Source organism: Loxodonta africana, chromosome 20 (assembly GCF_030014295.1).
Source record: "Loxodonta africana isolate mLoxAfr1 chromosome 20, mLoxAfr1.hap2, whole genome shotgun sequence".
In the NCBI taxonomy this organism is placed as follows: domain Eukaryota; kingdom Metazoa; phylum Chordata; class Mammalia; order Proboscidea; family Elephantidae; genus Loxodonta; species Loxodonta africana.
This window is the reverse complement of record NC_087361.1, coordinates 69,455,714-69,469,593: the sequence shown is the minus strand read 5'-3', so window position 1 is coordinate 69,469,593 and position 13,880 is coordinate 69,455,714. Positions and strand designations below refer to the sequence as shown.

The 13,880-nt window shown below is 51.8% G+C and overlaps 1 protein-coding gene across 2 annotated transcripts in view; it reads left to right on the top strand.

Annotated features, from left to right (window-relative positions):
• NFASC (neurofascin) overlaps positions 1-13,880 on the top strand; it is a 77,253-nt gene that overhangs the window by 24,820 nt on the left and 38,553 nt on the right. Inside the window, exons 6-16 of one of the 2 annotated variants that reach the window (XM_064273324.1) lie at positions 648-759; positions 1,384-1,568; positions 2,832-2,963; positions 5,594-5,737; positions 6,386-6,497; positions 7,054-7,220; positions 7,705-7,852; positions 9,181-9,305; positions 10,395-10,439; positions 11,659-11,760; positions 13,377-13,574. In XM_064273324.1, the coding sequence (XP_064129394.1) occupies positions 648-759; positions 1,384-1,568; positions 2,832-2,963; positions 5,594-5,737; positions 6,386-6,497; positions 7,054-7,220; positions 7,705-7,852; positions 9,181-9,305; positions 10,395-10,439; positions 11,659-11,760; positions 13,377-13,574 (1,470 nt within the window). The remainder of the gene's footprint in view (positions 1-647; positions 760-1,383; positions 1,569-2,831; positions 2,964-5,593; positions 5,738-6,385; positions 6,498-7,053; positions 7,221-7,704; positions 7,853-9,180; positions 9,306-10,394; positions 10,440-11,658; positions 11,761-13,376; positions 13,575-13,880) is intronic. The other variant, XM_064273325.1, reaches the window with a different exon arrangement.

The following is a 13,880-nucleotide window of genomic DNA, read 5'->3' as shown; positions in this document are numbered from 1 at the left end:
ATTAGTGAGGAGGCAGGATGGTCTTGGCCCCAGAGTGATTTCCTGTCATCTCTGCTCATTAATTCTGACCATGTCTTTGCTAAACCATTAATAACTCTCCCCGCATATCTGACTGTTTATCCGGGTCTTTGTGGCTTCACTCCCAACTCCTCATCTCCAGGGTCCCAAAGAGCAGGTCATCTGTCCTATGACCCCGTGCCTTCTCCTTCTTCCATATCCCCGTCTCTGGGGGTCGGGGGGAGGACTGATGCTGAGATGGCCTGTCCTGGGGGCCCCACATTGTCCTCCCAGGTGCTCGGAGAGGGGACCCCCACTGCTCAGACACCCCCTCCCTGCTGCAGGGAAGGTGAGGTTTGCTGTACTTCGGGGGGTGGGGCGGGGGGGCTGGGAAGCGGTGCTCCCCTTGGCAGGTCCTTTGGGAACATAGAGCTGCTCACACACGTGCTAGTGGGCTCCAGGAGCCCCTGCTTCCTAACACACCCTCTTAATGATGCCCAGGCCCTGGGGGTGGTTTCAGCTGGGCGCCTCCGAGGGTAAGGGCTAGGCAAGGGGCATGATGACATTTCTCTCCAGCCTGACAGCTTTGGCCTAGCTGGGTCAGCCCTCTGGGGAGGAGGCTCACAGGAGCTTGTTCTGTCCTCTTTCAGCCCGAGGAGTTGCAGAGAGAACACCCAGCTTCATGTATCCCCAGGGCACAGCGAGCAGTCAGATGGTGCTTCGTGGCATGGACCTCCTGCTGGAGTGCATCGCCTCCGGGGTGTAAGTAGGGTCTGCGCCCTCCTTTTGGGCCACTCTCCAGGAGACTAGGGGCAGGGGCTTGTCCATGCTTTGCCCTTGCCGCATTTGAGGGGCATACCAGTAGTGCCGATTCCCTGAGTGACGCAAACAGTTAAGTGCTTGACTACTAGCCAAAGGTTGGCAGTTCAAACCCACCCAAAGGCACCTCAGAAGACAGGCCTGGCTGTCTGCTCCCGAAAAGTCACAGCCTTGAAAACCCTATGAGCAGTTCTACTCTGCACACCATAAAAGTCTGAACTGACTCAACAGCAACTAACAACAGCCACCAACAGTGCAGGAAAAAGCAGGAAATGGTCCTGGTGGAATAGGGCATCTCCCTCACATCCTGCCATCTCTCTCTTTTTTTTTTTGCATAATGAGGAGAGGAGAAGGTTAGAAACCCTGTATGTGTGTGAGAGTGTGTCAGATGAGTCCCTCAGGCTGTCTGTGGCCCCGTATTCCGCTCTGTGTAGGAAAGATGGGCCCTGAGAGAGTTCTTCTGGGCCCAAGTATCCTTTTAGACACCTGCGCATCCCAGACTCTGAAGGAGAGTAACAGGGCCACATTTACTGGGAAGTCTTGTTTCCTGCCTTGTCTGTCTCCTAGCCCAACGCCAGACATCGCGTGGTACAAGAAAGGCGGGGACCTCCCGTCGCACAAGGCCAAGTTTGAGAACTTCAACAAGGCTCTGCGCATCACCAACATCTCCGAGGAGGACTCTGGGGAGTACTTCTGCCTAGCCTCCAACAAGATGGGCAGCATCCGGCACACGATCTCGGTGAGAGTGAAGGGTACGTTGTGTGTATTTCTCATTACGATTACTCTGCCAGCCCTCAACACCGTGACCACCTTTCCCCTGAGAGTGGCCAGGGCTGGAGTGAGTGGGGACCCTTCCAACACCCTGGTTAGTGGCAACTGTGACCTTCCATGGATGGTGTCACCCCTGGCTGTGTGCGTGAGAAAGAGATTGGAGAAAGGTGGGAGGGTGGGCTGAGGGAAGGGAAGGGGACGCACCCAACCATGATCCAATTCTCCTTTGTGCCCGAGGACCCCTCCGCAGCTGAATTTCCTCCCGCAGCCATGCTGGCCACAGTCCCGCGTCTGTTCCTTCCTTCCTTGTGCATTTCCGTCTGTAGTGTGTCATCCTAGCCTGCGCTGTGTGCTCATGCATGGAGCTGTGCTCCTCTTAAAGATGGGGAGGCATAGAGCCCACATTATTTTTTAAAAACATCACTTCCCTTCTTCACACGCAGAGATGGCCCGGCTAGGTGTCACAGGCAATAGAAGTCTCACCGTTAGGGGGTGAGTGGTCAGTTCTCAGCTGCGGGCAGAGTGGATGATTGAGATGACGAGGTCTGAGACCACAGAACAGAGCTTCCTCGGCATGCAAGCAGCTGTTCCCATGACCTTGGTTTCAGCACCACACGTGAACCAGGTGGTCCTTAAGCTTTTCTGGAATATGAAGGTCTTTGAGAATCTGATCCAGAAGATAGGAATCTCAGAAAAATACACATACCCATATATTCACAGCATTTTCTTACAATGGAGGAGGGTGGCCAGCTGAGAAGCTCTGTTCTAGGCAAAGTTCAGTGTCAAAAAGAAGGTCCGATCTTACAGCAACAATTGAATCCAGGCAATTCCTGGGAAACCCAAGGGGACCAACCCCGTGCCCGCTTTACCACCTGCCATAGGAGTGGTTCAAAACCTTGGTGCCCATCAACACTTCTGCTCCTTTACAGCCTCCACCGCCCAGGCCTCCCGAGGGGTCAGATGTAGTAGGTCTCCGATGGGGCTCCAGCATCCATGTCTCTTAAAAGCTCCAGGGGATTCTAACGAGCAGCCTGAGGTCACACCTGCTGCTCTGTGGCCTGGAAATAGCCAGGCCAGCGTCTGTGCCGTCAGACTGACCAGCACGGGCTGGGCTCAGTGAGGATGAGCCTGTGGGGCAGGCGGCGAGTGCCTGGTGCTGGGACAAGCCACCTGCCTTCCTAGGGGAAGCCCAGTGGGCCCATTGCCATCTGACTTCCCTGTCTGTGCCTGTGCTTGTCTTCTAGCTGCTCCCTACTGGCTGGATGAACCCAAGAACCTCATCCTGGCTCCTGGGGAGGACGGGAGACTCGTGTGCCGAGCCAATGGGAATCCCAAACCAACTGTCCAGTGGATGGTGAATGGGGAGCCTTTGCAATGTAAGTAGTGAGCTGTGGGCCCACCAACCTTCTCACTTGTCAAAGGCACCAGACCCCACCACTGTGAGCCTGCCCGGGTTGTCCCCGAGGTGGAGGTTCTCAGAGCAGCCCATCTCTTTGGACATCTGAAGAGACAGGAGACCTGCCTCCCCTGTGAGAGAACATGTTTAGGGGCTTTCTGCTCCCTTGAGTTTTTCTTAAATCTCTGCTTTCTGCCCCTTAATGACTTCTGGGGCCGTGCAGGGGATGGGGACTGCAAATTCATTTTAGGGCTCTGAGTGATAACTGAGGCCTAGAAGATCTCCCATTGTCACTGGTTACCACAGTCCCGCTCTGCTGAGGGCAATATAAGAGGCAGGGTTATACAACAATATGAAAGATTATGGTTGGATATGAAGAACTTCCCCATGAGAGCAGAGATGCACTGGTGCAGTTCTTAAGTATGCACTGACTTTGGGAAGATTTAGTTTTTTGGATGGATGGTATAGGTGATCCCAAGGCCCCTTCCAGCCAGAGGTACTGGTTAAGTTTTCACATCATATCCCTCTAGTTGCATTTACTTTTTAAAATGTCTGGTCATTGTGAACAGTCATATCAATCAAATGGGACCAAAAGTAGATGAAGGAAACACAGAATCTAACTCAAGAACAGCAGCTGACAGAAGCAGGTAGAAGCGATAGAGAGGCAAGGACCAGGTAGAGAGGAGGCTGAAGACATTTATTGTGTGCTAGGCACCACGCTGGTTGTTGCATCATGCTACCTCTTTAATCTCAAATACTTACAATGAGAAAGCAAGGCTTCGAGGGGCCATGAATTGCCAAACACACATACCTGTAAGTGGTAAGCTGTGGGCGGCTGTAGAACTGAGCACCCCTATTAAAAAAATAAAACCTGGTATCGGACATGCAGTTTTCTCAGGAAACATTACCACCCTGGATACATGCGGAAGGAGCCCTGATGGCAAAGCGGTTAGAACTCAGGTACTAACCGAAAGATCGGTTGTTCGAACTCACCAGTCACTCTGTAAGAGAAAGATGTGGCAGTCTGCTTCTGTAAAGGTTACAACCTTGAAAGCCCTATAGGGCAGTTCTACTCTGGCCCATAGGGTCACCGTTAGTCAGAATCGGCTCAGCGGCAGTGGATTGGGTTGGTTTTTTATACATGCAGAGACGTGGACACATCTTGCCCTCCACGGCTCTCCTGTCCCAGCAGCACTTTGGGGATAAAGCAAGCAAAGGCTGCAAACAACACGTCACCATTAAACAAAGCCGGAGCCCAGGACTTGCAGCTGAGCCTTGGCTCTGGAAAGGTCACCTCTCACCCTCCCCAGGGAAGCACTTAAGGGGGAGTGATTGGGAAGGATGTTAGCTCCATGAAAATTGCAGGACAAGCAGGCATTGAAGTTGCTGGCATCTCCTTCCCTTGTGGTTTTTTGCTGAGTGGGGACCTGAGGAAGGATGATAAGGACGCTGACTTCATCTTCATTATCTTCTGCCGATTCCCCGCTTCTGGGCTCAGAACTGCTATCTGCAGAGTGGCGCCGAGGAAGCCAGACTCCTGGGTCCTCCTTTGCCCAGCTTCCCCTGTAGGTCTGAGTGATCCTGGGTGAGTTCAGAGACTCTGCAAGCGGAGACATCCACTTCTACTTCAGAAATCTCCCAGAGCAAAGTCACCTTCTAGTGGTTAAACATGATGCAAGTGGCAGTTCTTTACTAGAAAACTTTTATTTTGCTCACTCGCATCTTATCATAGCCTTCCTGAGAGTAGGGAAAGATAGGAGTGATTCATCCCCCTTTCACAGATGAAGGAAATGAGGCCCAGAGGGATTTACTGATTTGCCCCAGGCCCAGAACGACTGTGGGCAGGACTAAGACCCCAGTCCTGTCCACTCCCCAGTCCTGGTTCTCTGCATCCTAAGCCAGCATTAAGGAGAACCGAGGGGGGAATACTCTCACTGATTAGAATACATTTCCTGGGAAGACCAGGGCAGCTTTGGCAATTATTAGGGCTCTCCGTTTTCAGCTGGCGCTGGCTTATGGGTTGAACTTTGGAGAATGCTCATAAGGTGGGAAGGTAGCAGGTCCCTTCCATTCGTATATTGTTCTGTCCTTTTCAGAACATATTTAAGTGTATGCACGTTGGATTAAAATAATAATAGCAATAATTATTATTATGTTCTGGGCCCTTTGCTAATCACTTGATACTTGCACACGATCTCATATCATCCTCATAAAAACCCAATGAGGTAACATGTTATCCTTATTCTACAGACGAGGAAACTGAAGCTTAGAGGGATTAAATAGTGCTAGAAAGTGAGATTGTTAAAATTCAAATGCCTTTCTGTTTCCAAAGCTTACGCCCTCAGCCCCTCTGCCCAGCTGCTGTATAGGTGGAGCAGGGAGTCCTACTCCATTGGAGAGATGGAAGAACAGACTACAGAAGGTTGGGTGAGAGGCCCAAAGGCACACAGCTGGGGAGTGGTGGGCTAGAAGCCAGGGATTCTGAGACCCGCCCCCCAGTGCTTCCTCCACAACACCCCGATCAAACCAGGGTGCCCATCCAGAGCCCCTGGAGCTCTTCACCCTGCCTTCCCCCATTTCTCATGAGGAGCTTCTTATTCTTATCTGTAGCGGCACCACCCAACCCAAACCGTGAGGTGGCCGGGGACACCATCATCTTCCGAGACACCCAGATCAGCAGTAGGGCTGTGTACCAGTGCAACACCTCCAACGAGCACGGCTACCTGCTGGCCAACGCCTTTGTCAGTGTGCTGGGTGAGTAAGCACCCACAGCCCTCTGCCACCCTCACCTACAGTGGGTCTCCTGGGGCTGTTATGTCGTGGGGCCCACCTTATTCTTGGGAGCTTAGCCAGGCTGGGCAGGGACAAGGCAGTGGTAGAATGGAGACTGAGGATGAGGTTTACGGCAGGATGGAGGACTTAAAATCCAAAGAGCTGGATATGCAGAAACGGTTGATTCCATCATAGAAGTCAATCTTTGTCCCCTCCCTCCCATGAGAGAGAGGGGTGTGTCTCATCTCTGTGATTGACTGCCCTGGGTTTTCTGTTGGATCTCAGGGTGGGAGATGATGCTGAGTGTATTTGCTTCACTCCCTCCATAGGGAGAGGATGATGGGAGCAGTATCTCGGAGATGCCTTAGGTCTGTGGCAGGGCAGCTTCAGAACCTGCTAGATAATTTGGGGAAACTCTGCAAAAGCTAGGTTGGATATAGAGTAGGTTGAAGGCAGATGGATAAGCTTGCTCACTAGTCCCAAGAGGCTTCTTAAAGGAGAAAGGTTGGTGGGGAAGGTCTCTTGGTACTTGGAAAGCTGCTGAATGGCGAAGGCATGTGCAGAGGAGCCTGAGAGGAAGAATGGAAGAGTTAGACTCCATACCCAAGATTGGTTCTCTGGGAATTTCAGATGTGCCCCCTCGGATGCTGTCGCCCCGGAACCAGCTCATGAGGGTGATCCTTTACAACCGGACACGGCTGGACTGCCCGTTCTTTGGGTCCCCCATCCCCACACTCCGATGGTAAGTTCCAGGAGACCAGGCACTCAGAGAAGGCATTTGTCTCACCCTTCTTATCCCTATACTGACCCATAATAGGTATTTGGCAAGACCTGGGAACTGGGTGGTGCAAATGGTTAAGCACTCAACTACTAATTGAAAGGTTGGCTGTTCAAACCCACCCAGAGGTACCTTGGAAGAAAGACCTAGCGATCTGCTTCCAAAAGGTCTCAGTCATGAAAACCTTGGGGAGCATAGTTCTACTCTGCAACACATGGGGTTGCCACGAGTCAGAATTGACTCAACAGCAGCTGGTTTGGTTTTGTACGGGGAATTCTCTAGGGTTTAAGCTGGAAGGAACTTGGCAGATCATCTGGCTGAACCCCTCATTGTACAGAAGAGAAAACTGAGGCTCAGAAAGGGACAGTGGCTGCCAAGGCCACCCAGAGGTTGGAGGCAGCCCTGGCAGGAGAGCTCAGGGCCCCAGACTCCAAGCACGGGCTGTCTCCATTGGTGGCTGCCACACTCCCCGGGCTGGTCCTTTCTCACTATGCGCTGTGTCCTGCTGCTCTGTTGTGAGGTTTAAGAATGGGCAGGGAAGCAACCTGGATGGTGGCAACTACCACGTCTACGAGAATGGCAGTCTGGAAATTAAGATGATCCGTAAAGAGGACAAAGGCATCTACACCTGTGTCGCCACCAACATCCTGGGCAAAGCTGAAAACCAAGTCCACCTGGAGGTCAAAGGTAAGGGGCCAGGTTCATAGGAGTGTAGGGCGGGGCAAGGATGCCATCTCCTCACAGTTATGCACGTGTGATAGTCACCTGAAACTGCACCACACCTGATGTCTCATTCCAGGTGGGGTTCTCCCTATGCACCTGCGTGCCTACCGGAGGCTTCTAGCTGACCCTGGGCTGGGAACTTTTAGCCATTTTATAACCAGTCTGGCCCAGATGGAATTAGAAGGGAAGCCTGCTACCCACACCAACTCCTCATTGTCACCTAAGAAATTGCAGGCCTTATTCTTGAGCCAGGCAGAGAGGGCTTCTGGTTTGTTTATATTTGGGGTTACCACACCAGGCCTCCCCTCCATTCGTACGACTGAACACAATTTCCACTACCTGCCATGGTTGGCCCCAGGCCTCCAGGTTATGCATGTCACGCTGTGGGCCCAGGTGAGGGCAGTGGGCAGACAACCAGTCAACGAAGGGTCCCTGGGCTTCCCCTCAGATCCCACCAGGATCTACCAGATGCCTGAGGACCAGGTGGTCAAGAGGGGCACCACGGTGCAGCTGCCATGTCGAGTGAAGCACGACCCCTCCCTGAAACTCACAGTCTCCTGGCTGAAGGACGATGAGCCGCTCTACGTGGGAAACAGGTTCCTTCTTCCCCTGCTCCCTCCCTGTGCTGGCTTGGTGATTTTCTTTTTCCTCACTCTTGGTGACACACTGTAGAACCCAGGGGTAGGGAACCTGTGTCACGTGTTACTGAGCAACAGCTGAGACCATGATGGGCTGGAGGACTTCTCCTCCCCCTCAGCGGAGATACCCTTCTTTCCCACCTCTACCACATCCCTCCTCCCATCAGCTCCCTGCTTTTCCCTCCTTCACCACTTTCCTCCCCCTCTTATCCTCTTTTTCCCACTCCTTTCTTTCTCCACGTCTTTCCCTTTCCTTCACTTTCCCTTTGATGCCCTCCCTTTCTCCTTCTTTCTTCCCCTGCCTTTTTCACCTCGGCTGGGCCCTGGCTTTCCATCCTTGCAACCCTGCCTGCAGTTCTCCTCTTCTCCAGTAGAGGGGCAGAGGGAGCTGGAGTCATCTCTCCCTGTATCCTGGCTTCTCAAAATTGTTGTAGGTCGTGGTGCTTCTCAACCCGGGTTGCACCCTGAAATCACCTGGGAAGCTTTTAAATATACTCATGTTCCCGCCCCCATTCTGATTTAATTGGCGTGGGGGTAAAGCCCAGGCTCTGATAGTGTTTAAAAGCTCCCCCAGGTGTTTCTAATGTGCAGTCAGAGTTGAGAACTCTGGTCTGAGCCTCCTTCACAGGCTTTGTTCTCTGCTCTATCCTGTCCTCCTTTGGGGCAGGTTGTGCAGGGCTCTGAGGTTGGGTAGAGGCACCAGCTGCTTGCAGCGATCATTCTCATCGTTTGCAGGGGCTGTGCCCTGGGCTCAGGTGCAGGCATGCTGGCCCTCAATTGCTGCTGACAGCTTGGCAGTTCCTTCCTGCTCCTTGGTGCCTTCTGCCCCTCTGTGAGGACAGTTCACAAGCACCAGGCATGCCTGGCCTGGGCCTGGGCACAGAAGAGACACAAGTCTGGGCTGAAGACAGAGCTAGAAACATAGGAAGAGGAGTATACCACTCTGCCTTTTGAGGGAGTGGGACAGTGGTGCAGAGGGTACGTGGCACAAGAAAGGCACAGAGATACACAGCATGGAGTTTGAGGACAGTGGACCCAGTTCCGGGCCGCTTTAGCTCTGCCCACTTTCTTCCTCCCTTCATTAAACACTACAAGTACTCAAGGTGACAGTGAAGACCCTAGCACTGGGCGGAGCCTCACATCCCCTGGGGGGCTCTGGCTTCCCTCTTCTTCCTGACTGGCAATCCCCCTATAGGGAGAAAGCAACAGCAGTGTCCAGCGCCCCCGCAGCCTTTCACTCTCTCCCTACTTGCCTCTTCCAACCCCCCACCCCGGTGCTTTTGCAGAATGAAGAAGGAAGACGACTCCCTGACAATCTTTGGTGTGGCAGAGCGAGACCAGGGCAGCTACACGTGCATTGCCAGCACCGAGCTGGACCAAGACCTGGCCAAGGCCCACCTCACCGTGCTAGGTAACAGCTGCTGCTCCTGCTGGCACTGACCACCTCCCCTGTCCCTTCCCAGTGCCAGGGAAGCAGTGGGCCTGGATGTTTCCAAGGGCCATGCCTGTGGTCAGCAGACTGATGAGGCACGGTGATCGCTTGCCGTTTGATCTAAGGATCCAGGGGCTGCCACTTTCAGAACAAGCTGTCTAGGACAACTTGCCTCCTGAGCTGAATAATGAATGCCCCCAGATCCTCCTCTGCACGGTGCCTGAATGATAGAGAAGGTGGAGCTGGGGTTCTCACTGTGATCATTTCTACCTCCTTAACAGCTAACTGGAAACCCTGGTGGTGTAGTGGTTAAGAACTACAGCTGCTAACCAAAAGGTTGGCAGTTCAAATCCAGCAGGTGCTCCTTGAAAACTCTGTGGGGCAGTTCTACTCTGTCCTATAGGTCACTATGAGTTGGATTCGACTCAATGGCAAGGGGGTTTTTTACAGCTAACTCAGTACCACTAAGTCAGTTAAAACAGTTCCTAATTAAAGCAAGATTGAGTTTTGTGTTTGTCCTTCAACAACCTCTCCTGGCCTTACTCCCCACACCTGCCCTGGTCTGATGGACTTTCATGGTATGCTGCCTACTTTGTGGGCTGAGCCCCGTCTCTTCCTGCCCTGGTGTCCAGGCCTGGTGGTAAACGCTAAATTGTCCCAAGCTAAGGGGAAGGTAGCCCTTCCTTCCAAGGCAACTCCCCTGTTATCTCCTCCCCTTCTGTCCTCTCGCTGGGCACCCTGCTGCCATTGGTATTGATGCCCTCAGCCTGGTTGCTCTTGTCCCTTCCTCAGTGGGGAGGCACAGTTGCTGGAAGCGGTGAGCCCGGGGACAAAAGTAATGTTGGGAGAGGGAGAAAATGGAGATTCCACTACCAGTTGTAGCAAAAACCCAAGGGCTCTGGTAGGGGTGGAAGTCTGTCCATGGAAGGGAGGGTGAAGCCTTGCCTGGAACACCTCCACCAGGGGCAGCTGTTCAATCCTTGCTGCCTATTCCCGTCCTCGTAACCTGGATAACCTCGTTAACCCTGGATAACCTGCTAACCTGCATAACCTATCTTACCTTTGCAGCTGATCAGGCCACTCCAACTAACCGTTTGGCTCTCCTACCCAAAGGTAATTGGTACTAATCATGAGCCCAGGCCCTCTCTAGGCATCTGAAAGGGTGGAGCCTAGGAGGAGGAAGGCACTGCAGGAAAGCATGTGCCATGTATAGTTTCATGGTGACACTTCCTCCCCCTGCCAAACTTGACCTTCAAGTGTCCCAGGTCCACCCCTCTGTCACCCCATGTCACAACCCTACTCTGCGTCCTGCTCCTTTGCAGGGAATATTGAATGGTCTTCAGTTGAGCTCAGAAGTCCTTGATTGCTCTTCCACCTGCATTCCTTACCTTTGCCCAAGCTCACCACGCCCTGGGGTGGCCCTGTTTTCTTCCCTCAGCTTGGCCTCAGAAGTGTTGAAGGTACAGTCAGGAAAGCCCGCTTACTTTCATCCTCAGTGGGCCCATCTTTTTGCAGCCTCCCCACATCTACACTTAGACACGCACACACACATAGAGGTAGGCTCCTGGGACTTACCTTCCAGGTCCTTCCAGTAACCAGCCGGAATATGGAAATCACTAGCTCAGGGAGCCAGGATGGGAAAAGTTCTTGCTTCCCCCCTCCAGTCAGTGGCTGAATGGCTTTATCCCCAGGCCAGGATGGCACTTACAGTACACCTGCTAAAGAAATCCCAGTGAGACTGGAGCCCAAAAAGATGCTGCCGCCACCCCTATTTGGAAGCCAGCTGGGGCTCCTTGGTCCTGCTGACCATCACTGGACTTCTAGACTAAGTCTCCGTTTCCTCCCTGGCCTTGCTCCTCTTTCTTTGTCACCTACCCCTCATCTCCCTAACCTGCCTGCCCTGCTCAGCAGTCCGAACACCCTCCTGGGCTCCCACCCCTCAGAGCCTCAGCACACAGGGTAGAAGGTACCCATCATGGGAAAATGAGAGAAGATTTCATACATGACAGCTTTTTGAATGTTGTCATCATGGGTCTAATGAAAAGGGCAACTGTTTCCAAATGTTGGCCCTCCAAGAGTATCCACGGTAACAGATGGGTTGGTCTTAATTCATCCTGTGCTCCGCATGATCCTTTTTATTGCCTTCCTCCACATTCTTTGATATTCTTTTGGGAGGGGGTTGGCATTTGTTCTTCCTTGGCCCCCTGAGGGAATGGGTGGTCCCTGTGCTGACCCTAAGCCTGTCAGGGACCTGCCTGCATGGGATGGCGTCCCGGGCTGGGAGTGCTCTAACTTAGGAGTCCTGTGTGCTGTGTTCTCCCTCTGCTGCCAGGACGGCCAGACCGACCCCAGGACCTGGAGCTTACTGACCTGGCTGAGAGGAGTGTGAGGTTGACCTGGATCCCGGGAGACGATAACAACAGCCCCATCACAGGTCAGCTCAGGGGCCCTGCACTTCAAAGCCAGAAAAGGGGCATGTTAGCAGCCCCCAAGCATGAGGCCTTCCCCTGGCTTCCCACTTCTGCCTCACTTGATGTGTGCTCTGGGCTATTTGCAGAATGTATGTAGACCTGTTTCCCTTCCCGTGTCTTGGGAAGAAGTCTCCCTGTGCCTCCATCTCCCCAAAAGGTTAGTAAGACTAATGGACACAATGGAATACTACGCATCAATAAAGAACAATGATGAATCTGTGAAACATTTCCCAATATGGAGGAATCTGGAAGACATTATACTGAGTGAAATTAGTCAGTTGCAAAAGGAAAAATATTGCATGAGACCACTATTATAAGAATTCAAGAAAAAGTTTAAACACAAAAGAAGATATTCTTTCATGGTTACAAGGGTGGGAGGGAGGGAAGGAGAGGGGTACTCACTAATTAGATAGTAGACAAGAGCTATTTTAGGTGAAGGGAAAGACAACACACAATACAGGAGAGGTCAGCATAACTGGACTAAACCAAAAGCAAAGAAGTTTCCTTGAATAAACTGAATGCTTTGAAGGCCAGAGTAGCAAGGGCAGGGGTCTGGGGACCATGGTTTCAGGGGACAACCAGGTCAATTGGCATAATAAAATATACTAAGAAAATATTCTGCATCCCACTTTGGTGAGTGGCATCTGGGGTCTCAAATGCTAACAAGTGGCCATCTAAGGTGCATCAATTAGTCTCAACCCACCTGGAGCAAAAGAGAATGAAGAACACCAAGACACAAGGTAATAATGAGCCCAAGAGACAGAAAGGGCCATATAAATCAGAGACTCCATCAGCCTGAGACCAGAAGAACTAGATGGTGCCTGGCTACAATTGATGACTGCCCTGACAGGGAACACAACAGAGAATCCCTGATGGAGCAGGAGAGCAGTGGGATACAGACTTCAAATTCTCATAAAAAGACCAGACCTAATGGTCTGACTGAGACTAGAAGGACCCCAGAGGTCATGGTCCCCAGACCTTCTGTTAGCCCAAGACAGGAACCATTCCCAAAGCCAACTCTTCAGACAGGGATTGGACTGGACTATAACATAGAAAAAGATACTGGTGAAGAGTGAGCTTCTTGGATCAAGTAGACACATGAGACTATGTGGGCAGCCCCTGCCTGGAGTGGAGATGAGAAGGCAGAGGGGGACAGAGGCTGAATGGACACGGGGGAATACAGGATGGAGAGAAGGAGTGTTCTATCTCATTAGGGGGAGATCAACTAGGAGTATATAACCCAGTGCCGTCGAGTCGATTCTGACTCATAGCGACCCTACAGGACACGGTAGAGCTGCCCCATAGAGCTTCTAAGGAGGGCCTGGCAGATTCGAATTGCCGACCCTTTGGTTAGTAGCCATAGTACTTAACCACTACGCCACCAGGGTTTCCAGGAATATATAGTAAGGTGGATATAAATTTTTGTATGAGAGACTGACTTGATTTGTAAACTTCCACTTAAAGCACAACAAAAACAATTAAATGGCAAAAAAAAAAAAAAAAAGACTAATGGAAGTTGAGGAGGAAGAACATAGCTAACTAAGCTCCTAGACCAGCTCTGTCTTCCTTGCCCGCTCAGACTATGTCGTCCAATTTGAAGAGGACCAGTTCCAACCAGGGGTCTGGCATGACCATTCCAAGTTTCCAGGAAGTGTCAACTCAGCTGTCCTCCAGCTGTCCCCATACGTCAACTATCAGTTCCGGGTCATCGCAATCAACGAGGTCGGAAGCAGCCACCCCAGTCTCCCCTCCGAACGCTACCGAACCAGTGGAGCAGGTGAGTACTTGAGGCTAACAGAGAAGGCTCTGGAACCAGGCACCCTGAGTTCACATTGAGTTCCCCAGCTCCCAGCTATGTGATTTTGGGCAACTTATCTACCTTCTCCAAGTCTTGTTTTCCTTATCTGCGAAACAGATGGCACCCATCATGGGGCTGCTGTGAGGATTACATTTGAAAATGCCTATCAAGTACTAGCATAATGCTTGGCACATAGTCAGCACCCAGTCAATTTTCACTGCCATTGTTTTTTTATTAATATTATGAATAACTCTTGATTATCTGCTTTAAAGGGGAAAACAATGG